The sequence below is a fragment of the Pinus tabuliformis genome, chromosome 8 (genome assembly GCF_031772625.1).
Source record: "Pinus tabuliformis cultivar Carrire ecotype Pingquan chromosome 8, CPIR1, whole genome shotgun sequence".
Classification (NCBI taxonomy): Eukaryota; Viridiplantae; Streptophyta; class Pinopsida; order Pinales; family Pinaceae; genus Pinus; species Pinus tabuliformis.
This window is the reverse complement of record NC_142294.1, coordinates 1,300,327,411-1,300,350,618: the sequence shown is the minus strand read 5'-3', so window position 1 is coordinate 1,300,350,618 and position 23,208 is coordinate 1,300,327,411. Positions and strand designations below refer to the sequence as shown.

At 41.8% G+C, this 23,208-nt stretch overlaps 1 protein-coding gene across 1 annotated transcript in view; it reads right to left on the bottom strand.

Moving 5' to 3' along the window:
• Positions 1 to 774: 774 nt before the first annotated feature.
• LOC149240224 (embryonic stem cell-specific 5-hydroxymethylcytosine-binding protein) overlaps positions 775 to 23,208 on the bottom strand; it is a 257,648-nt gene continuing 235,214 nt past the window's right edge. The window contains exons 7-8 of the mRNA XM_089373656.1: positions 1,686 to 1,751; positions 775 to 1,550 (exon numbers count right to left, since the gene is read on the bottom strand). Coding sequence (XP_089229782.1) covers positions 1,086 to 1,550; positions 1,686 to 1,751 — 531 coding nt within the window. The 3' untranslated portion in view covers positions 775 to 1,085. The remainder of the gene's footprint in view (positions 1,551 to 1,685; positions 1,752 to 23,208) is intronic.

Genomic DNA, 23,208 nt, shown 5'->3' with positions numbered 1-23,208 from the left:
GAAGTATATGTACCAACTTCAAATCCAAAGGAACATATTTTAAAGCAGAGTAAACTGCTCCTCCTAAAGAGATTCTTAGTGCAGTTCCAGCTATTATTTTTAAACCAGTGATAAATTTTTAGGGTTGTCTCCTACATTAAGTACAGACATTTAAGAATAAGTACCCACACAGTAACCAGAAAAGAACTTCATCAGCATCGTTATTATATTGTAGTTGAAGGGATAACGCACAAAGAGGATGCTGCACGAACATAAAAACAATGTATATTGGTTCACTAAACTGAACCATGCTGTGCATTTTTAGCACTTGCCTATTATATTAATGAAAAAAACAGGGCACATGCATCACATTTTAGTATCTCCTAATAATATCCATGCCAAAAGAATCTGATTTCACAAGCATCCATTCTGAGTTGCTTAAAATACTAAAATACCCTTTTGGGATCGATAGATTCATGCCAGTATATATCAGTAAACGCTTATATGTTCATCCTCAGAATACTTAACCTAATATGCTAACATAGAAAAGCTGCTTGTGTATATAAGCACTGACAACACAATAACAACCGCAATTACTATTTGAGAGCCTAAAAGATGACCTCAAAGCTACTTCTGTAAAACTGTCATTTTCGCTGGTGTAGTTATGAACTTCATTTAACTAGATTCCTATGAAGTTAAAATTTTAGATGAGCATTCTACAGAGCGCTCAGGTATCCCACAGCGATGTAGAAACATAAAGAAACAATACACAATGAAACACACATAAGAGTAGGATGACATCCAAGAATTGAGAAGAGATTACCTGAGACATCACATATAATAGTCATATTTCCAGTGACTTCCAAAAGGACCTGTTCCATCCTTAAAATCCACCATAATTAACTGAATGAAAAAGCACACAATGCACTACCGATTATATCAGAAAACAAAATCTGGAGTCGATACCTGTTCTCACTTACAAATCTTTGCACCTCTAACAAGTTGAAGCAATGATAAACAAAGGATGACACTGCACTACCATTTCTTGCTACATATATTTGCATACGTGTCGCAACTTGAAAGTCTTAAATACAAAATCCAGGAATCTAACTCCTTCCAAAATATGAAAGCAGTGTTTTTTGTTTGTCTCCTGCGGCATGAATCTTGTTCCTTTTCTTCATTTGCATGTCAGGAGAATAGATCCTGTTAGAGCCGCTTTCATTTGAAGGATCTATAGATGGATTGCTTATTGATGCTTTTGGTTCAGTCCCATTCTCTAGAGAATCGAGGCCTTTCTTATCCTTATTCTCAAAGGACCTTTTTGTAACACATTGTTCTAAGTTGCGCTCTTCATTTATGCATGGCAAAGCCTCCTTGGTGACTTCTGTGTCTGGCTCAAGGCCGGCAAGAAAAGCCTTCTGTTCATCTACACTTAAGTGATCTGCAATTATTTCAGATTGATCTTCATCAGTCCCAGCTTCACAAGTTTCATGAACAGAACTTTTGACAGGTGTACCCTTTCTTGAAAAGAAGTCTGATATGGAATTGCTTTTTTCAGGTTTCAACTTGATCTGTTAAAAGAAAAATCACAGTAGTTACTTTCGGGATTTTTATTTCCACAAGCAAGAACTTCGAAGAATTTATCTCATGCCTGATACTTCTTCAAAATACAGCTAAAATCAAAATTGTATTGAGCATGGAGTTACCTCCTTAATGCATTCTGGCCCATCAAATTGCGTTCTACCCATTGCAGGAGTCACTGGATACCACACCTGTAATTAAATGAATATGGAATATTTAATATATGAAACCAATGCACCAAATAAAAATGGCATAGAGGTACACAGATATGATTAGGTCAGCTTTATTTTGCGCACTAAACAACTCATAGCACAGAAAAGAGCAAAATATGCAGAGGATGTAACTCTCTCTGGTAAGGTACTCGTAACCTTTGGAAAGTTCCAGCGAGGAAAGACGAGCATACAAACAATGAAGATTGAAAAAATAAATTTGCATTCCTGCATTCCTGTTCTTCCAAAAATTAAGTGGGGACTCCCTCCACCCACTTTTCCTAAGTTTTGCATGCCATAATATTTCCTCATTGCCAAAATTGCAAAAAGAGGAGTTTACTTAGCAAAATTATTCAATGGGGATGGTTGTTGTACAAACTAGCAAGCCTTGTAGATAGGCATAAGCTAGAGGGTACAACAACACCTTGGGACAAAGACTCACTGTCACCACAACCTAAATCCCCTACTCTTAAGCCTAAAAAAATGAAGATATAATTCAAGCACATTTCGCTTCAGCAACTTCATATGCCCTTTCTCACAATGCAATGTTGCATGGGGATGCATCTGTTGATTTTTAGTAGCATCGGATGTGCTCTAGCCATGAAAATTGGTGGAGAGGCTAAGGAACATGAGATCTCCAAGACCCAGAAATCATTTGGAGAAATTCCACCCGGATGAAGAGATATTAAATAATTAATATTTTTAATGGAGTTCCTAAGTCTAAACTTAGGAAAATTAAAATATTAATGTGTATTAATATAATATGGCTGAGAAAGTTCTAAATAACGAGGATCAAGCCAGATCTAATCTTAGCCATTGATTAGGGACTTAATCTCGGTCGTTGAATCGTCAACAGGAAAAGTATAAGAGGAGGCTTGAGGGTTAGTTGGAGACACACCAAGAGAGATCAAGAATTTGATTTTCTGGGGCAAGGTTTGCTGAGGAAATCGAATGAGTGATCAGTTGCAGTGAGGGGCAGTTCAGCAAGGGATTTTGATCCAAGGCTAAAGGATACATATCAGAGAGGTAGCAAAGTGCCGGAAGAGGCAACGCAGAGGGCCAAAGTCGTTGATGCAGAGGTCATAGAGGTTGACGCAGAGGACGTAGTGAGCTTCAGAGGCTGCGCTGAGGTGATTCAATGGGACAAACTGAGAGTTTATTGGTTGACGCAGAGCCAAAGAGGGGGACACAGTTCCGAAGAGAGTGACATAGTTCTAGAGGAGTGCGTGGAGCAGCTTTCGCTGTCTGGCACAAGGAAGAGTCAAAGTCATTGTGGGATTGTTCATCCAGTAGCTAATCAACCTGAATATCTGTCTCCGAATAGAGGTATTGCTGCCAAGGATATTCTCTGAAGGGTGAGCCATTTCTGGCATCCTAGATGTATTCAAAATCTGCTTAATAATAAAACCCTCATATATGTTGCACCGGTTTTCCCGCATTGGGTTTTTCCAGGGACGATTGTCCAAAATAACAGTGTCCCTTTTGTTGTCTCTGTTTATTTTAGTTGTTGATCTGTATATTTGTGAAGGCTGCATTTGTGTTTACTTTGATATTTATGCATTATAACTTGTCAGTGCAAAGAACAAGTAGGAGATAGTAAAGCAGAAAATGCAACAGGGGTTTCTGATGTGTTAGATTCAAAATTTTTCACATGGTATCAGAGCAATTACAGATCAAGGAGCACTGAAGACACCAACAGAAAAAAACTGAGAGTTTGCAGCAGAGAAGCAGTTGTCCCAAGAGACAGCGTTGTTCCAGAGCCAGAGACATAGAAGGAAGAGTGATGCAGTGCAAAGAGGGTGACACAGAGGCTCACATAGAGCCTGCGTCAGCGTTTTGAGCCAGGAGGAGAGCCAGCGCAAAGGCAAAGGAGGGGCAGATCAGGCCTATGTAGTGCCCAGCCATCTTTCTCAGTTAAGAAGGATTGACGTTGAGGCGAGGAGGAGCTGATCTAGCTCTCACTGTGATTGCGCAAAGCCAGAAGGGCTCAGATTCTTTAGTTGTCAGGGCTAAGGGAGTTGTGCAGATTGTGATTTGATGAGTTGGTGGGACGTTGTTTCTGTCTGTGTAGAACAGAGTCTAAGGAGACAGAACCAAGGTAGAGGGAAGCACTACCTCTACGGATTTGTAGACAAGAAATCCATATCCGAGTTGCAACAGCAAAGGGGGATTGGAGAGGAGTGATTCGACAATTGGTTGATTTCCAGGAGGGAAGTCGAGACTCAGAGGGAGTCTAGAAGAGGAGTAGAGATGGCAGTGAACAGATTGAGGGATCAAGACAGATTGGACGGGGATTCCAATTTTATCATCTGGAAGGCCAAAATCCTGGCAATCCTGGATAAACATCGCATCAAGGACTATGCCTTGAAAATCGTAGCTGTCCCAGTTGACCCGAATGCTAATGAGAAGTATGAGGAGGCCGAGGCAAAGACGAAATGCATGATCCTAGACGGGGTCAAAGATCATGTCATACCACATATTGTTGAGAAGAACACAACAAGGGAGATGTGGGAGGCACTGACCACCTTATACCAGGGCTCTTCCATGCAACGAAAGATGTTATTGGAAAATCAGTTGAGGTCATACCAAAGAAAGAAAGGAGAGATAGATCACTTCCTCCTACGGTTGCAAGGAATTCACAACCCACTTACTTCCGTGGGGTCTACACCGGATCCAAAGTTTATGGTCAGGACTGCTCTAAATGCAGCCTCCAAGGACTGGGAGACATTTGTCCAAAGAATTTTGGGCAGAGCGACTCTCCCCAGTTGGGAAGAGATGTGGGCATCTCTTCAACGGGAAGAGATCAAGAGATTAACCAAGGCGGGGAGTTTGAGTCAAGAAAGAGGAGGAGGAGGATGCGGCTCTATCATCTGCAGGACAGCAAGGGAAGAGGAAGAAGAAGGACATCTCCAAGGTCAAGTACTTCAACCATGGGGAGATGGGACATTATGCATCTCAGTGCCCCAGGAAGAAACGCAAGGGAGAAGCTTCCGACTCAAAGGCAGCTCCAACAAAGGCGGAGATGGATGTCGAGACTGATGACGATTGTGCCATGAGTGCTCATGCACCTCTAGAGAAGAGGTGGGGTGACATAGAGTTGTAGTCAAGAGGACTACATGCAGGGGTTGGATCCTTGAGGTGCCCAAAATCTTGGATCACATACGACTATGGGAGCCCTTAATGACAGTAGCATGATGACAGGTGTCGGGTGGAGAAAGGTGTGATGGAGAGACAACGCAATGCTTGAGTGCAAACGTTTGTAGCAACGCAGTGGAGGTTGTCGCAACACGAGAGGCATAGAGGTGTTTGCAGCAGCGCAGTGGAAGCAAAGGGAGCACAAGATAGCAGTTGAGGTAGCTTCAGCATCACGAGGCTTCCAGACTGACCGGGATGTCAGTGTTTGGGAGAAGTCAGTTACTTACTTCTCGGTAACTGAGTTGCAGTGCAACAGTTAGCAGTGGCAGTGCTATGGGTAGCATGATGCAGCATGTTGAGAGGGAGCTGCAATACAAATGTATCAGTGGCAGTGGCAGTGTCATGGGCAGCAGTACAGGAAGTAATAGTGCAAGGGATGTGAGGCAGCATGCCAAGCATCAGCACAGGTACCAATGTGGAGGATCAGTGTGATGTTTCTATGATGAAGCATTATTAGAGCACATTCCTCACTAAGAAGGAGTGTTGATTTTTGGTAGCATCGGATATGCTCTAGCCATGAAATTTGGTGGAGAGGCTGAGGCACATGATATCTCCAAGACCTAAATATCATTTCGAGAAATTCCGCCCGGATGAAGAGATATTAAAATAATTAATGTTTTTAATGGAGTTCTTAAGTCTAAACTTAGGAAACATCTAATATAATATAATATGGGTGAGAAAGTTCTAAATAACGGGGGTCAAACCAGATCTAATCTTAACCATTGATTAGGGACTTAATCTCGGTCATTGAATCGTCAACAGAAAAAATATAAGAGGAGGCTTGAGGGTCAGTTGGAGACGCACCAAGAGAGATCAAGAATTCGATTTTCTGGGATAGGGTTTGCTGAGGAAATTGAGTGAGTGATTAGTTGCAGCGAGAGGCAGTTCAGCAAGGGATTTCAATCCAAGGCTGAAGGATACATATCAAGGAGGCAGCAGAGTGTCGGAAGAGGCAGCGCAGAGCCTAGGAGGGTTGACACAGAGGCAACAAGGGTTGACGCAGAGGCTAAGGAGGTCAGCACAGAGCACGCAAAGGGCCAAAGTAGCTGACACAGAGGCCATAGAGGCTGACGCAGAGGACGCAGTGAGCTTTTGAGGTTGCGTTGAGGTGATTCAATGGTACAAACTAAGAGTTGATTGGCTGATGTAGATCCAGAGAAGATGACGTAGTTCTGAAGAGAGTGACGCAATTCCAAAGGACTGCATGGAGCAACGTTCGCTGTCTGGCACAAGGAACAGCAGGAGTCATTATGGGATTGTTCATCCAGTAGCTGATTAGCCAGAATATCTGTCTCCGAATAGAGGTATTGCTGCCAAGGATATTCTCTGAAGGGTGAGCCATTCTTGCCACCCTAGATGTATCCAGAATCTTCTTAATAATAAAACCCTCATATATGTTGCACCGGTTTTCCCGCATTGGGTTTTCCCAGGGACGATTATCCAAAAATAACGGTGTCCCTTGTGTTGTCTTAGTTTATTTCAGTTGTTGATATGTATATTTGTGAAAGCTCCATTTGTGTTTACGTCGATATTTATGCATTTAAATAGCTTGTTAATGCAAAGAACAAGTAGGAGATAGTAACCCAGAAAATGCAATAGGGGTTTCTGATGTGTTAGATTCAGAAATTTTCACAGCATTCCCCCCCCCCCCAAAAAAGAAAAAATCGTGTGTTCCCTACGTTCTAACATTCCAAGGACTTTTAGATAGGTTGGGAACATCCCCGATTCTACGAGGATGCCAATGGGGACTTGGGACCATCGAAGTCGTTCCCATCTTGTCCCTTGATAATTTCAGGGACTTTTTAGGCACCGTTCTCTCGTCCCCAAAAAAAACAAGACGTTTGACCATCAAATGACCCAAAAAATTCTCTCGCAACTTTTATTGCCCTAGCCCTCATTTTACTTGCAACTTTTCTCCTCTCCTACACACCTCGTCGCATTTTGTCCTGAAGTATTCTTTGTTGCAAACAATCGAGAGAATCACAACAACAATCACAATGATTGCAAACAAGTCCACAATCTCAGTAGTATATTCCTTTTCCCAACGTCGCAAGCCAGGTTAATGTCTGTTCACCCCAATTTCAAATTTTAGACTTCAGCACAGAGTAGATTTATTCAGCCATTTGGGTGTTGGGCATCAACCATTCTGAGTTTTAAACTTTTAAGTTGCCAAGCCAACTAGACTTCGATACAACCTGCCATCGCACCATCAATACAAGTTGTCACACCGTCAATATAGCCAGCCATTGCACAGTTATGTAACATTTGTAATGCGTCTATTTAATTTTAATTTTAATTTTAAATTATAAATTAATAATTTATAATGTTAAATTAATTTGTTAAACTATATGTGAAATTTTAAATTTTAAATGTTATAAATTTATAATTATAATTTATTTTAATTTTATAATGTTTAAAATTAAAATTAAAATTTTAATAATATTTTAACTTTATTACTGTTATTGTTTTGAATTACTTGGAATTTGGTTTTACAATTTTACCTTCAATATTTAATATTTATGCATTTGCTTCTGCGCATTGATTTTATAGAATGAAGAGCATTATCTTCCTCTTCTAGTTGTCTACACTCTAGTCTGCTGAGTTTGGTATACAATTTGTAAATTTCCTGTCTTTTACTTAGATTTTGGATGTGGTTATGTGCTATGTGATACTTTATGAAGATTGCTAGTTAAATTAATAAATTCCGATGGACTTTCTAAAGGAGTTCTCCATGCTAATAGGATGTAATTGTTAATGGAACACATCTCCTTAGTATTTGATCTAGACCATGATTTATGTTTCAATTTTCCTCTACTTTTGTGCTGGAAAACCAGAAAGAGAGGCCATATTTCCTAGGTCACGGCGCACGCACATGACAAAGATTGGCCTCCTACATTAGGTTTTCTAACTTAGTTATGCTGGTGACCTGTTAAGATAGTGAGACAAGGTTGAATCCATGTATTTTAATTAGTATCAGAGTATGATGACATGCAATCTCCATCCTGTTGGTACTACTACAAGCCTGTGTGCTAAAAGTAGTGTTTTTTCTCCAACTGCATTACCATTTATTAATTTTGTTTGCATAGCATGGAAGGATTAGACCAGTATCCATTTTTAATTACATCAATAGAGTTAAAGTTTAATTGGAGGCAAACTAGAGCTATTTGAGGCAAACTAAGTGCTACAAGGTGCTGCAAGAGGCAGTTCTGGTCAAGTATATTTGTCAAGGTCAGTGTACTCATCTAGTGAAGAATCTATAAGAAGAGAGTTGCGGGTTTTCCCCTCAAGAGGAGGGGTTTTAGCCCTGGCTTGAAGCCTAATCATTGTGTCATTGTTCTTATTGTTTTTATTGCTATTTGATGTACTGCACATAAATAATAATAAAGGACAAAGATAATACAAGAAGAGTTACACAAGTAGTAATCAAGTAAGAGAATTTAAAATAATGTTTTCCCTACCCAATTCTCAACACTTTGTTCACTGCAAAACCACAGTTAGATCCACAATACAAATCACATAAAAATTGCAAGCTTGAAAATCCAACAGTTCAATAAAATTTGATGGCACAGCAATAACAAAGACCCTCTTTAATCAATTCGATGATCAATGCGAAAATTGAGGTGTTAGCTTTTTGAAAATCAGACAAATAAATTAAATCGCAAAGGCCTCACAGCATCTCCAAAAATCAAACTCATTTGACAACTGCTAAAGAGTTAAATTTACCACAAAATTTAGCTGAAGAAACGTCCTACGGCTTTGAATAAAGACGCAAAACAATATCCTTGAGGTTGAACTAGAAAATTTAAAAACTCTTGCCTAAAGAATTTAACTTAAAAAATAAAAAATAAAAAGCCCTGCCAACAAAAACAAGTAATTTCTAGGCAAGATCCAATTTAGAAAATCCTCAAAAAATTTCGCTATGGCAGCATGGCCTGCAAACGATACCAAGGACAATTAATTTTAAATCCGAGACAAAACCAAGCCTTTAAATGCTTGCGGCACAAAAGAAGGCCTCTAAAAACCCTTGCAGCTAAGTTAAATTAGCGTCTTAAAATTTTTCAAAACCCTTAATAAAATCAATGTGACTTGCTAGAATAATTCAACAAAGATATCTGTGGCCAGCCTAAAAATTTTGCAACAGCAGCAAGGGTATCAAATATTGACTTTTCTCGAAGAAAACATGATGGAAATCACTTCCAAAAAACTGGTGATTTCCTCTGCAAAATGAAAACCCAAATAAAAAAACCTGGAGAAATTTTGTAAATTTTTTATAATAACTGTTAAAATTGGCAACTAGGGCCAAACTCCATGTGGGGAAGAAGGACGACGCAGAGGGGCAAGGAAGACGCAGAAAGGACGCAGAAGCTGATCAAGGTTTCTTTGACCAGCGTTGACCTTAGAAGAGTGCGGTTTTGGTGTGGCTGCCTCTCCTAGGCAGGTCACAGATTTTAGCATGCAAACTGAGGCAAACTGACCTCTGATTTGACCAACGTTGACTGCTCTAGTTTGAGGAAGCAGTTTGACTGTGTTTATGGGGCTGTTTATGGGCTGCTTCTTCAGGCTGTTCGAGGACTAGTTGACCGGGAAATTGACCAAGCATATTGGAGGTCAATTTCATCTCGTTTGACTAAGTTTGACTTTGCTGATCTAGGGTTTGCTGCTGCTGATATAAAATTACAGAATTCTGATTTTGTACTATTTCTCTCTGCTGAACTATTGAAGATAAAAGAAGATTTGATCAAAGGGTTTCCCTGCATTGGGGTTTGTCCCTAGCTAGCTGCCACATCTTGTGTCTCTTGTCTTGGCTTGTTTTTTGTCGATCGTTTAATGTTCTATCTGCACTTTACTTAATGTATATGTGATTGCTAATCAGTGGCTAATAAAAAGAAAAGAAGTAAACTGCTCTAAGCATAGAACATACCATATTTAACATGGTATCAGAGGTGAGGTGAAGACAAAGCCCAAGCAAGAGCAAGAGCAAAAGCAATCACCGAAGGTTGGCAAGGCTATCATAAAAACTTCATGGGGTCCTCAACACTCTTCCTCGCCGAAGACAAGCTCCGTGAGAAGTCTGACTATCAAATATGGAAGATGTCTCTCGATCTGACTTTAGAAGATCAGGAAGTGTTGGACCATGTGAGAGGCAATATTGTTGAGCCTCCATCAAATGCATTCATTGCTGCCAGAAGCAACTGGACCAAGGGAGAAGTCAAAGCAAAGAAGATCATTTGGGAATCTATCAACAAGCGCCTGTTGGCATATGTTTCCGAGCTTACCACCTCCAAGGAAATCTACAATAGACTGGTGAGTTTATTTAATGTTAATGATGCAAATCAAGTTTTGTTCCTTAGAAATAAGCTGAAGGAAATTAAGAAGGGCAAAGATGAGAGCATGCAAGCATATTTCTTAAGGATCACCGAGATCAAGAATGATCTCCTATCTAATAGGGAAGTAGTTCCTAATAGGGAAATGACTATCACAACTCTTGGAGGACTGCCACCTGAATGGTATATATTCAAGACTACTCTTCTCAACAATAATGTCATCCCAGGATTTGAGGAATTGATGGCTAGATGTATTCAAGAAGAAACAAGGATGGAAGAGCAAGAAATGCCCGCACTTAAAGGCAATCCCTCTGCCTTTTCTTCTCATGCTAAAAGAAGAAACAATTCTGGGGCTAAATCCAAAGGAAAGGCTAGACCGAAGGGTGGAAGAAAAGGACGATGTTACAATTGCAACAAAATGGGCCACTATGCGAGGGAGTGCCCTAATAAAAGGGACTCACACCATGACGATGACCAAAATCACTCTCAAGGCAATCAAAGGAATGGCATGTCAAATGGCAAAGGTAAAAGAAATGTCAGAAATCAAGGAAGAGGACAACCCTTCAAGAAGGCAAGAAACCCAAGTATGAATCTAACATTGTTAACAATAAGCAAGATGAATATTGTCTACCAGTGGCCCTCTCTACCACTGCTCCCCCGAACTCGCTAGGAAATTGGCTTATTGATAGTGGTGCCTCAAGGCACTTCACTAGTTACAAAGAAGCTATCTCTAATTTGATAGAGAGGGAGACCAACCTGCGAATTGTTCTTGGGGACAACGCAAAATATCACGTGAAAGGCATAGGGAATGTCACTCTTAAATTGAATTAGGGTAATACAATTCATTTGCAAGAAGTCCTATATGTACCTAATCTCAAAAATAACCTAGTGTCCATTTTGGCAATGGAAGACAAAGGCTACAAGGTGACCTTCATTGATGGCGAGGTACGTGTATGGAAAAAGAATTTTAAAGAAGTTTTCACTCTTGGGTTTCGAGTCAATTCATTATATCAGGTCGGAGGAAGTCTGTTGCGTGTCATGTCTTGTGACAAATCACTTCAGTCTGAACTATGGCATCGGAGGTTTGCTCACCTTCATTATAAAGCTCTACCCAATGCAAGACAAATGGTGACAGGGATGCCCGAGTTCCGAGTAGAGCAAGAAGGTGTATGTCCTGGATTTGTCAAAGGGAAGCTCAAAAGGGGACCATTCCCCTCAAGCCAAAGCAAGACCTCTGATATATTACAGTTGGTTCACTCAGACATATCTGGTATGATGCCTGCGAACTCCTTGGGAGGCCATTTATATTACCTCACTTTTACAGATGATTATTGTCGCAAGATTTGGATATACTTCTTGAAAAAGAAGGATGAAGTGTTCACTTGGTTTCTTCACTTCAAAGCCTTGATCGAGAATCAAACTGAAAAGAAGATCAATATCTTAAGGACTGATAATGGGACTGAGTATGAATCCAATGAGTTCTATGACTTTTGCAAAGAGGTTGGCATTAAGAGGGAGACTACAACACCATATACTCCTGAGCAGAACGGTGTGGTGGAAAGGATGAATCGTACGATTGTGGAAGTTGCTTGTGCTATGCTCCATGATCAAAGACTTCCGAAGTTTCTCTGGGCCGAAGCTGCAAATACCACCGTATATGTGCAAAACCGATGCCCTCATCAAGCATTGGGTTCCAAGACTCCCAAAGAGATGTTCACTGGTAAGAAACCTAACATATCTCATTTTAGAATTTTTGGAAGTCTTGTATATTTTCATGTGCCGAAGGAGAAAAGGAATAAATTGGGTGCATCTGGAAAGAAAGGAATCTTTGTGGGTTATAGCGAAAATACTAAGGGCTATAAAATCTATGTGCCTGGTCAAAGGGAAATCGAGATTAGCCATGATGTCACCTTTGACGAAGATATGGCTCTTAGCAAAGTTGACAATCTCCCTACTCAGAGGAGATCTAAAAATGCTGACACCAGGGACCCGAAGGAAAAGGAAGATGAGACGATGCCCGATGTGGAAGAACCTATGGATCCTATTGATCCCCCTCCGCAAGAGCCTTCCTCTTCTAGGAAAAGGCCTTCATGGCTTAGGGGGACACTTGATGATGCTGAAGGACACATTGCACCCAGAGGGACTTTCCGGGAAAGTAAGAAGCTGACCAGGCATCAGGGATACTTGACCATAATGAGCACGATCATCCAAAATGAGCCTTCATCATTTGCAGAAGCTGACAAGCATCAAATATTGAAGGATGCTATGATTGAGGAATATCAGTCCATCATGAAAAACGATGTCTAGGATGTGGTCCCCAAACCCCATGACAAAGCAGCTGGCACTTCGAAATGGTTTTACAAAATAAAGCATGTAGTTGATGGAAGTGCTGAAAAGTATAAGGGTCATTTTGTCGCTCATGGCTTCTTTCAGAAAGAAGGAATAGACTATGACGAGATATTTGCACATGTTGCCCTCTATACCACCATCCGCTCGATCATAGCCCTTGCTGCTTCGCAAGGATGGAACCTACATCAAATGGATGTCAAGACTGCGTTCTTGCATGGTTTGATCAAAGAGGAAGTCTAGGTGGAACAACCCCAAGGATTTGAGATTCATGATCGGGAATCTCACATGTGTAGGGTGAAGAAAGCCCTCTATGGGTTGAAGCAGGCATGTCGAGCGTGGTATGAGAGGATTGATAGCTACCTGATGAAGTTGGGATTCACTAGGAATGAAGTCGACCCTAACCTTTACTTTAAGGTTGAAGATGACAAACCTCTCATACTGGTGTTGTGCGTTGACGACCTCTTTCTAACATGTGCAGACCCTCTCATTCACAAATGTAAGAGGGAGCTGGCTTCTGAGTTTAAGATGAAGGACCTAGGACTGATGCACTATTTCCTAGGACTGGAAGTCTGGCAGAAACCAGGGGAGGTTTCCTATCTCAAGGAAAATATGTGGTGAAGATATTGGAAAGGTTTGATATGGTGGATTGCAAGCCCGTGACTACCCCGATGGAGCTTGACTTCAAGAAGTTAAGCGGTAGTGTTGTCAGACCTGTTTTACAAAATGCTACCGAGTATTGTCAACTCATTGAAGCATTGATGTTCTTGGTGAACTCCCGTCCGGATATATGTTTTGCAATCAACACACTGAGTCAACATATGGTTGAGCCTCACCACACACATTGGATTGGTGCAAAGAATCTATTGAGATATCTTCGTGGCACAATCACACATGGTTTGAGATACATTGTCGGAGATGTGAGACTACATGGATATACCGACACTGATTGGGCAAGCACTGTGGTGGACCAAAAGAGCACTTCCGAGTGTTGTTTCTCTTTGGGATCTGCCTCGATATCCTGGATGAGCAAGAAGCAAAAGTCGGTGGCTTTGAGCACCGCCGAGGTAGAATACATTGCTGCTAGTATGGCCTCTTGTGAGGCAGTCTGGTTGCGGAAACTCTTCAGTGAGCTGTTTGGATTCACATTGGATACTACCGTGATCCTGTGTGACAACCAGAGCGGGATTCATCTATCAAAGAATCTCGTATTTGATGATCGCTCCAAGCACATCGATATCAGGTACCACTATATCTAGGATATGGTACAGCGGGGAGCAATAAGGCTCCAACATATCAGTACAGATGAACAGGTCGCCGACATTTTGACGAAGCCCCTGAGAAAGGGAAAATTCTTGACTTTCCGAGAACTACTTGGTGTCGTTGAGATACCCTCTTATGAGGGTGATGTATGATGCATATATTGAGCTCAGGGAGCTCAAAGGGGGTGTTGGGTACTTCTTGGAGCGACATGCGACCACAGGGTGACTCACCATCCCCTGGTGGTACGCTATGTACACAATGAAAGATTCAACCTTCCCCTATGACACCCCATGGCAACTGTGGCACAGGATGCTTAGTTCTCTTGTGGGCCAAGATGATTAGCTCTTTCTGGCGATTGTGGGCCAAGATGATTAGTTCTCCTGTGGCAACTATTGGACAAGATGATTCGTTCTCCTGTGGACAGGATGATTAGTTCTCCTATCGAGGCATCGTACCCATGCAATCTAGGACTCATGGGAAGTACCTCTCATATAATCAATGTGTAGGGAAATGGGGTTAGGGACCATTAGTAGTACTATCGATGGATGTATCGTTGTATCTACCGTACTCCCTATGCTTGGATGACATCCATTGATCTGGGATCGGTGAGAGTGGTTGACACACTCTGAGACTGACTTCAGGTTAGTGGAGGATGGTATGATACATCATCGATCATCTCTTCTTCTTCATAGTTCAGTAGAGCAGAGTAGAGCCAAGCAGTGCAAGGTAGTGCATTTGAAGGCAGGGACAGTGTCGATGGTCAGACAAATTAGCAGATGGAGTTCTCCCTAGTTGAGAGGGAGTGTTAAAATTGGCAACTAGGGTGAAACTCCATGTGGGTCATCTTATCTATGGCAGCTGATATTTTTCTTAGATTCCTCTTGTAGAGAGGTGTAGGATTGATCTAAAGATCATCCAATTCCGACAAGTATTTATGGAGATATGAATTTATTTGTATTTACTTGACAAATTGTCAAGGTCGGCCAGCAACTAAATGTGTGGCACACGTGCCCAGCAAATCATATAAGTACAAGTGAGGTTGATTCATTATCAACTCATCTCATCTCACTCAATCTTCCCTCTCTCTCCTTAGCTTTGGGTTACACAAGGAGCAGTGCACACGTGGGAAGGAGGAGCACGCAGAAGGGCAAGGAAGACGCAGAAAGAAGGACGCAGAAGTTGTTGAAGGTCTCTTTGACCAGCATTGACCAAGCGTTGACCTTAGAAGAGTGCAGTTTTGGTGTGGCTACCTCTCCTAAGCGAGCCGCAGATTTTGGAATGCAAACCGAGGCAATCTGAACTTTGGTTTGACTAGCGTTGACTACCCTAGTTTGGGGCAGCAAGATGACTTCATTCAACAGCAGTTTGATTGTGTTTTAGGGGTTGTTTATGGGTTGCTTCTTCAAGTTGTTTGAGGACTAGTTGACCGAGAAATTGACCAAGCATATTGGACGTCAATTTCATTTCGTTTAACTATGTTTGACTTTGTTGATCTAGGGTTTGTTGTTGCTGATATAAAATTACAGAATTCTGATTTTGTACTACTTCTCTCCACTGAACTATTGAAGATAAAAGAAGATTTGATCAAAGGGTTTCCCCGCATTGGGGTTTGTCCCTGGCTAGCTACCACATCTTGTGTCTCTTGTCTTGGCCTGTTTTCTGTCGATTGTTTATTGCTCTATCTGCACTTTACTTAATGTACATGTGATTGCTAATTAGTGGCTAATAAGAAGAAAAGAAGTAAGTTGCTCTAAGCATAGAACATACCATAATTTAACAATAACTAACCCTTAAAAACAATGTGATTTTAAAACAAAGGAAAAGCTTCAAAATGCCTGCGGCTTGCCCTAAAAAAATAGCCACAAAATAAATAAACAAATTTTAAACCTTTTAAAAAAATTAATTTAGAAGAATAAATTCCCTTTTCCAAAACTCTTATTTTCAGATCTGCAAAACGAATTTAGATGCAGAACACAAGATAGCATAAAAAATTCACAAGATTATTTACAAATTTACAATGGCTAAGTTTTAAACCAATTTTTTTTTTAATTGTGCCCCTCGTCCCCCTTTTCGGAAACGACTCCTCAGGACAGGGAAATGACCCCCTGGCACGTCCCCCTATGTACCCTAATTTTTGGGAGCGTGGGGAAACGACCCCTTCTTGTCCCCAAGTCCCCAAAGCGCAGGGGAGCTAGGAAACTAGACCCCTAGGGGGGGTCGAGTCCCCATGGAACGATGTACATCGACAGCGTGGTGGTTGTCCCTGAAGATGCAACTCCATTGAAGAAGTCTAGATCAGAAATGGTGAAGGCCAAGAGGATGATCCTTGATGGAGTAAAGGATCACGTAGTGTGTCATGTCGCTAGCAGAGGGATTGCTAAGGAGATGTGGGATTCCTTGGCTACGTTATATCAGGGATCTTCCGAGCAGCGGAAAATGTACTTAGAGCAGAAGTTGAGATCTACTCAAATGCAGAAGGGGGAGCGTGTGGTTCCTCACAAAGCTGAAGGAAACCTGTGATGAGTTGTTTGTTGCAGGGCATACACCTCAAGATTCAGAGTTTGTTAGACTGGCCCTCAATTCTGTCTCAGATGAGTGGCAAGTCTTTGTCCAGAGTATCATGGGTTGAGCAGCCTTGTCGAATTGGGATGAGATGTGTGCAGCTCTAAAACAAGAGGAGCTGAGGAGAGACTTAGTCAAGGTTAAACTTGACGGAAGCAACAGCAGTGGGTCAAAGCCCAAGGAGGAGGATAATGCAGCCCTTGCATCGAAGGGACAGCAGGAGCAACGAAGACGTAAGAAGACGTCTCGAAGATCAAGTGTTTCAGGTGTGGTGAGATGGGTCACTACGCTACTCAGTGTCCTCTCAAGAAGAAGGACAAGGATGAGAAACATGATTTGAAGGCTACGACCGCGAAGATCGAAGAGGAAGAGTTCACCATGACAGCTGAGATACCTCCAGGAGGGAGGTGGGCTGATTGGAGTTGTAGTTCCAAAGAGCTACAAATGGGCAGAATTCTTGAGAAGTCCACCTCTCGGATCAATACCTTGCTACGAGAGCCTAGATCAAGAGTAGTAAGATGAACTAGTGTCGGATGGTGCCGAGGAGTGTCGGGGAGACAGTTGCAGTGGCTAGGATCGCAGAGCAGAGTTGGCAGCAGTGCAGATGGCACAGAGCAGAGGTCAGCAGCAGCACAGTATATTTAAAGGGTCAGTACAGAGACTAGCAGCAGTCAGGCTTCAACATTCACGTGGTATCATACTAAACATTGTTAGTTCAGTAATTTTGGATGTTTTTCCGTTGTTGATGGAGTAGCAGCAACAATTTGCAGTGCACTAGCAGTTTGCAGTGGCAGTGCTAGCAACGGCACAAATGCTGCACTTGAGAGGGCGATGTAGTACGGATGCAGTGTTGACAGTGGAAGTGTCAGCAGCAGTACAGTTACAGCAGCAACGCAGTAGTTGGTGGACAGCATGTCAAACATCAGCAGCGCAGAGGACGATGCTTCAGAGTCAAAGTAGTATGCAGAAGCGTATATTGTTAAAGCACATTCCTCGCTAAGAGGGATTGCTGATTTGGGGTAGCATCGGATGTGCTTTAGGCCTCAAATTTCGCAGGGAGGCTTGGGCACATGTATTTCAAAGAACCCAGAAAGTGTTTTGGGAGATTCCACCCAGAGACAATTTTATTAAAATAATTAATATTTTTTAATGGGACCCTAAGTCTGAACTTAAGAAATTATTCATATTAATGGGTATTAATCTAATTGTGGGTGTAACTTCTAGAAAAAGATGAGGATCAAGCTAAAATGATCTTAGCAATTGATTAAATTTTAATCTGGGTCGTTGAATGTCAACAAGAAGAATATTTAAGGGAGATTGAGGGCATTTCGAAAATATACCGAGAGATCAATAGATCGAATTTCTAAAGTAACAAGTTCTCAAGAGGAAATTATGATAGAGGAGATTTCTTGCAAAGAGGGGCAGTGAGTATCCGGAAGAAGGAAGTTTTCCTGGGCTGGAGAGTACGAGGCAGAGAGAGGGCAGAACGACATCAAGAGAGAGGTAGACGCTGGCCCACAGAGAGCTGAGACAGTCACAGCGCAGGCCTTAGAGGGAGATCGAATTCCTACTGAGGAAATCAAGTTTCACTAGCCAGGACCTGGGGTGGGAGGCCGAGAGGCAGAGATTCGGATTTTCCAGCGAGCAAAGGGTCCAGAGAAGGAGCAGTGTGATACCAAGTAGAGGTGACGCAGGAACTGCGTAGGAGTGACGCAGTTTTGCGCAAAGGGTACACAGAGGCTCCATTTCAGCGTGATCACACTCAAATTTTCCCAGTAACTGGGTGATATCATTTCACCATTCATTTTGTCCAGTTTCTCTCTATATTTGATTGCTAGTTGAGCATCTAAGAATTGTACTCAGATTTTCTCCTGCATAATAATAAAACCCTCAGATCTGCTGCACCGATTTTCCCACATTGGGTTTTTCCAGGAACATTTGTCCAAAAATAATGGTGTCAATTCTGTTGCATTTTTTTTCTTGCTCAGTATCTTGTTTCCGCATAATATTTAATTAAGTGAAGGTTGCAATGTATGTATTACGATATTTGTCGTAGGAAACTACAAATAATTTGTTTAAAGGAATTTAAAAAATAGGAGTAATATCATCAGTTGTTGCAGTAGGGATTTCGGTTGAGGAATTTTCACACTAGTCAAATCTTCTTGGTCTTTTGGATGTTGATTTCCTTTACCATGGTTGCATACCTCATGATCTCTTCCTTCATTTCACACATTTCATTCCAGAAGCTTCCAATCAAAGTTCCTTAATTGTAGTCAATCACCTCATACTTCATATGAGGACATATTATGTTGATTTCATCTAGTGTGACCTATGCCTTCCTTCATCCTTTAAGAGGAGGAGATCCGTTTGCCTTTGATCATGCTTCTCAAGATAGAAGTAGTGATCCATGTTACCTACAACTATATGACATGACATTATAATAATAAATACAAGCATGCCTACCTCATTTAGCTTTAGGACAACAAGGCTTCATTTAACAGCTTCCTTGATTAAAAAAAAGATCTTCAACCCCTTGATCTGCTTTATTTCTTATGTCATCATACCATCATCCCATGAACTCCACAAGTTGGAGTTCTTGATGAAACACTTGCTTCCTCTCTAGATCGGTGAACCCTCCGATGAGGATTCCATCAGAGAATCTTAAGGATCATGCATATACCTATCTGGCAGATGTTTCATTTTTGACTAGATGTATGATGAGCCTTGTTTTGGATGACTTTTTCCTTAAGTTTGCAATCAAGTTCCCAAGAGTTATATTCTTCATAGTTGACTACCAAGGATTTTGTTCCAAACATCCTTCATGTTTCCTATGGTGATGTCACGAGCTCTTGTTTCTAATGCTTCCATGATGCCACGATGCATCCTATTATTTATTATATCCATATCCTATAACATAAGATTTAGAAGCTATGTCAAGACCTTTTGTTTGGGAGACTATCTCAGCATAGTAGAGATCTCTTACTTCCTCTTTCTTGGACTTCTTTTCTTCAGCTTCCTTCACTTCTTCAGTGATATGGGCTTCTTCTCTTCCTATTTTGATATTGTCCCTGTTAGCGCTTGAAATTTCACCTCAGGCTGAAAAAGGTAAACTCCAAGGCAACATCAAACCACTTAGCCTCGTAGCTAGCCCTACGGGGCAGGAGAGGGCTCTCTCCGGTCTATCTCAGTAGAGATCTTCAACGGGCGAGATAACCAATAAAGAACACTGATTTTAGGCTAGTAAACTGATAAAAGGTTTGATTTGAGATTTTTAGGATTTTGGTGGAAAATCGGGAGAAGGCAATTTTGGGTGTGGGGATTGGACACAGTTTTTGCAGGGGGTTATTTGGGGCAAGGTAGGAGACTGTATTGATGCCTTTGAATTAAGTGAATGGATAGGAATGACCGGTGAGGAGCTAAAGAGAGAAAGAAACCTTCAAGAGTTCTCTTTAGACAGATGAAAACATAAATATTAAGCAAACTTAAAAGCAGAGCATGACAATCATGAATTCTACTTTAACACTTCATTTGCCTAATTTGCAGAAGGAAAAGTAAGAAGATGAGTCACATAACAAACTTACAAGTACAAAGAGAAACACACCATCAATACATATAACCACAGGAATCCCAAAAAGGACTGCAAAACCCTGGTCTTTCTTCCTTTGCCAAAAATGCAGAGAAACAATGAGTAATACAATAGAAGCTTTCTCCCTCAAGAGTCCAACCATGAAAATGACCAAGAAAGTACATAATATAGGCAATCTAACATCTTTCCTTGCCTCTAGGGGTCGAGCTCACTATCCTAAGAGCTGTTTCAACCAATTCTAAACTGAGCACTAAAAACTAGGCAGTCAAAACAACTTGCCTCTATAAGCTAGGAAACCAATTCATTCATTAAATTTTTGCTATTTCATGAATGAATCTTCTAGAATAGGTAAATAAGTGTCATGTCAACATGAAAATACATTAATTACATCAAAGAGGGTGAAAAATCCCATCACAAGTCAAAACTGGTCAAAGCTGGGCGAATTCCTGAGCTGTAGATGAAAAATTGGCAAACTTTCCCAACAGGTCGCGCCCTGATCCTGAACAGGTCGCGCTACTTTGGAGCTGCTTTTGAGGCACTTCCAGGTGTCCAAATGAGGCAAAAGTGGGCCTGTTGGAAAGGTCTGGACGTCTACTTTCCAACCCAAGTGGAATTTCTGAATTTGGTGGCCATTTGCCCCTCCAAAATTGCAATCTCCCAAAACTGCTTCCTGTGTGTCAAAAAGGTGGCAGAAAGTCATTTTTTGCTTGTTTTTTGACTTTCTGGAGGCCCAAAACTTGGTGAAATTTCTTGGCAATTGCTGAGCAAGTGTATCTTTGCATGACAAATCCAAAAATGTTGAGTTTTCCCAAAAAGGAGTTGCCCAACGAAAAGGTCTAGTGGAGAAAACCTGTTTTTTGCCCAAAAATTCACAAGTGACCAAAAATGCTCAAAATTTTTAGAATTTTGTGCTGGAGTTAAGTCATTTAGTATCATGCTCCTTCAAGGAAGCCTCAGCCAAGATGTGGAGGGGATCGGGCCTTTTCCTTCGTTTTAGTGCTTTGGCCAACCGCCCTTGGATCACCTTCATTTTCGCCTTGCATACGTGCATTCGGGCCCAATAGTGGTTTTTCATGTTCCGGAGCAGGTCCTTATCTCTGTTGGCCTTGGCCAGCAGCCTCTCCAAATGAGCATTGACCCGGAGAAGCATAGCCTCTCGCTCAATGGGTACCAAAGCACCGGGTCTCTTGCGCGCCAAGTTGCGGTCTTCATGGATCCTCCACAACTCATCAAGAGTGTGCTCCTCTTCAAGTTGCTTGTTGCGCTGCTCTAAGTAGGTGATTGTCCAATTTGCCATTTCCAGTCTGTGCTGCAACGAGTCATTTTCAGCCTTTAGGTGCTGAATGATCTCCTCTGACTCTAGGCTAGGAGAAATGATGTCAAGATCAACAACCTCTATGTCTGGAACACCTGATGGCCCCTCATCAATCTTGGGTTGCTTGCCTCTCTCTGGTACCTGTGCTGCTGAAGAAGGCAAAGCCCCTTCCACCTGGTGTGGAGATAACACTCGCTGAGCTGATGAAGAAGGCGAGACCCCTTCCACCTGGTGTGGAGATAATACTCGCCTAGCTGATGCAAATAAGGCCCTGTGGCCTCTCTGGTATGTGACCAATGGAGGAGAGCTAACATGTCTGGTCTCAGGGATATCATGCTGCTGTGATTGTCCTCCCTCCTCATGAACAACCTCAGGGGGTGGTGATGCTGGTGCAGTGAAAAAATCTCGAGAGATAAAATCTTCCCATGTGATACCCTGCTGAGCCAACTGATGTATGACCACAAGCTGGATCAAACCATAATGATAGAGGCTCCTGTATTGTTGTGCTGGGCTCCTTCTCTGCATCAAGGGCACCATCTTCTCAATATTCTGGCACAGGAAAAAAGGGATGTTCATCATCCGTACCCGTGTGAAGTGCATCAACAAGCGAATATGGTACGAATACACACATGAAAATCTGCCCTCACAGGTGAAATAGCGCATGATAAGCCTCATCAAGGGAGCATACTCATCCCTCAAAAATCTGAAAGGAAATACACCAGTCATGTGCCTCGTATAGGCAGGTTTAATGTAGGGCTCATACTGAAATCTGTCCAATAGTTTGCGCTTGTTCCACACTTCTCCAACATTAGGTATCCCTGTTGCTTGAGCAATCATCTCAAGTGTCAATGTAAAATCCACCCCTGCAAGGTTCACATGCCCATCATGCAAATTCAAAACAAACAAGCGGGCCAATTCCCTGTGATGCTGAATTTGAGAGATCCTCTCGCAAAATTCATAACATGACTGATAGCGGAAACATGTGACTGCAATTGGACAAGCCTGCAAATCGGTCAAAGAGGTGGGCTCCTCTCTCCTATGATGACCACTCTTACCACCCCTGTGAAGCCTCCTTTGTACCTCAACCTCTGGAGTTGACTCATGGTCATCACTTTGCTCATAGTCGGTTTCGGTTTCTGACATGGTTTCGAGAGCAAAGTGGCTGGAATGTACTGCTACTTCTGCTCAAAAATCTGCTATTTTAATTGTTGAAATGTTGTTTCAAGGGGACAAATAGCACAAGGGAAATGTTAGGGAAGGGAGACTTTTAAGGGAAATTGGGAAAAATATATGAAATAGGGAGTTTAAGGGAAGGAATCATGATATATACCGCATCACACAATTATTAGTTTGCAAAGGTTTTATGAGAGGTAGGGTTTAGGGTTAGATTCTTGATTTTTTAGGAATAGGGGTAGGGTTTTAGGGCTTTTGGTATTTTTGGTAGAGAGATTGAGTATAAATGATGAGGGAGGTGGAAATGGGATGTAGGGAAAAAGTGGGGGTGAAAAGGATGACCTTGAAAACAGCAAGACAAACCCTAGCCTTACTAACACTTTGACATTCTTAAGCAAATATACATTGGACTCATTATTTCAAAATGATGACTTTAAAATACATTCTCATGCTTTTCAAGCTTTGGCAAACAATGTATTTTAATGATGGGAGGCCTACCTGCAACCTTGAAGCAATCCGGGGTTGTTTTGCAGTTTACAGGCGAATTTTGGTGGAAGAATTCCCAACAGGTCGCGCGCAAGGCTGAACGGGTCGCGCGCGCCCAACAGGTCGCGCCTGTGCTTTTCTTGAACTGCGATGGGCGCCCTGACACGTCGCGCTCACCCAACAGGTCGC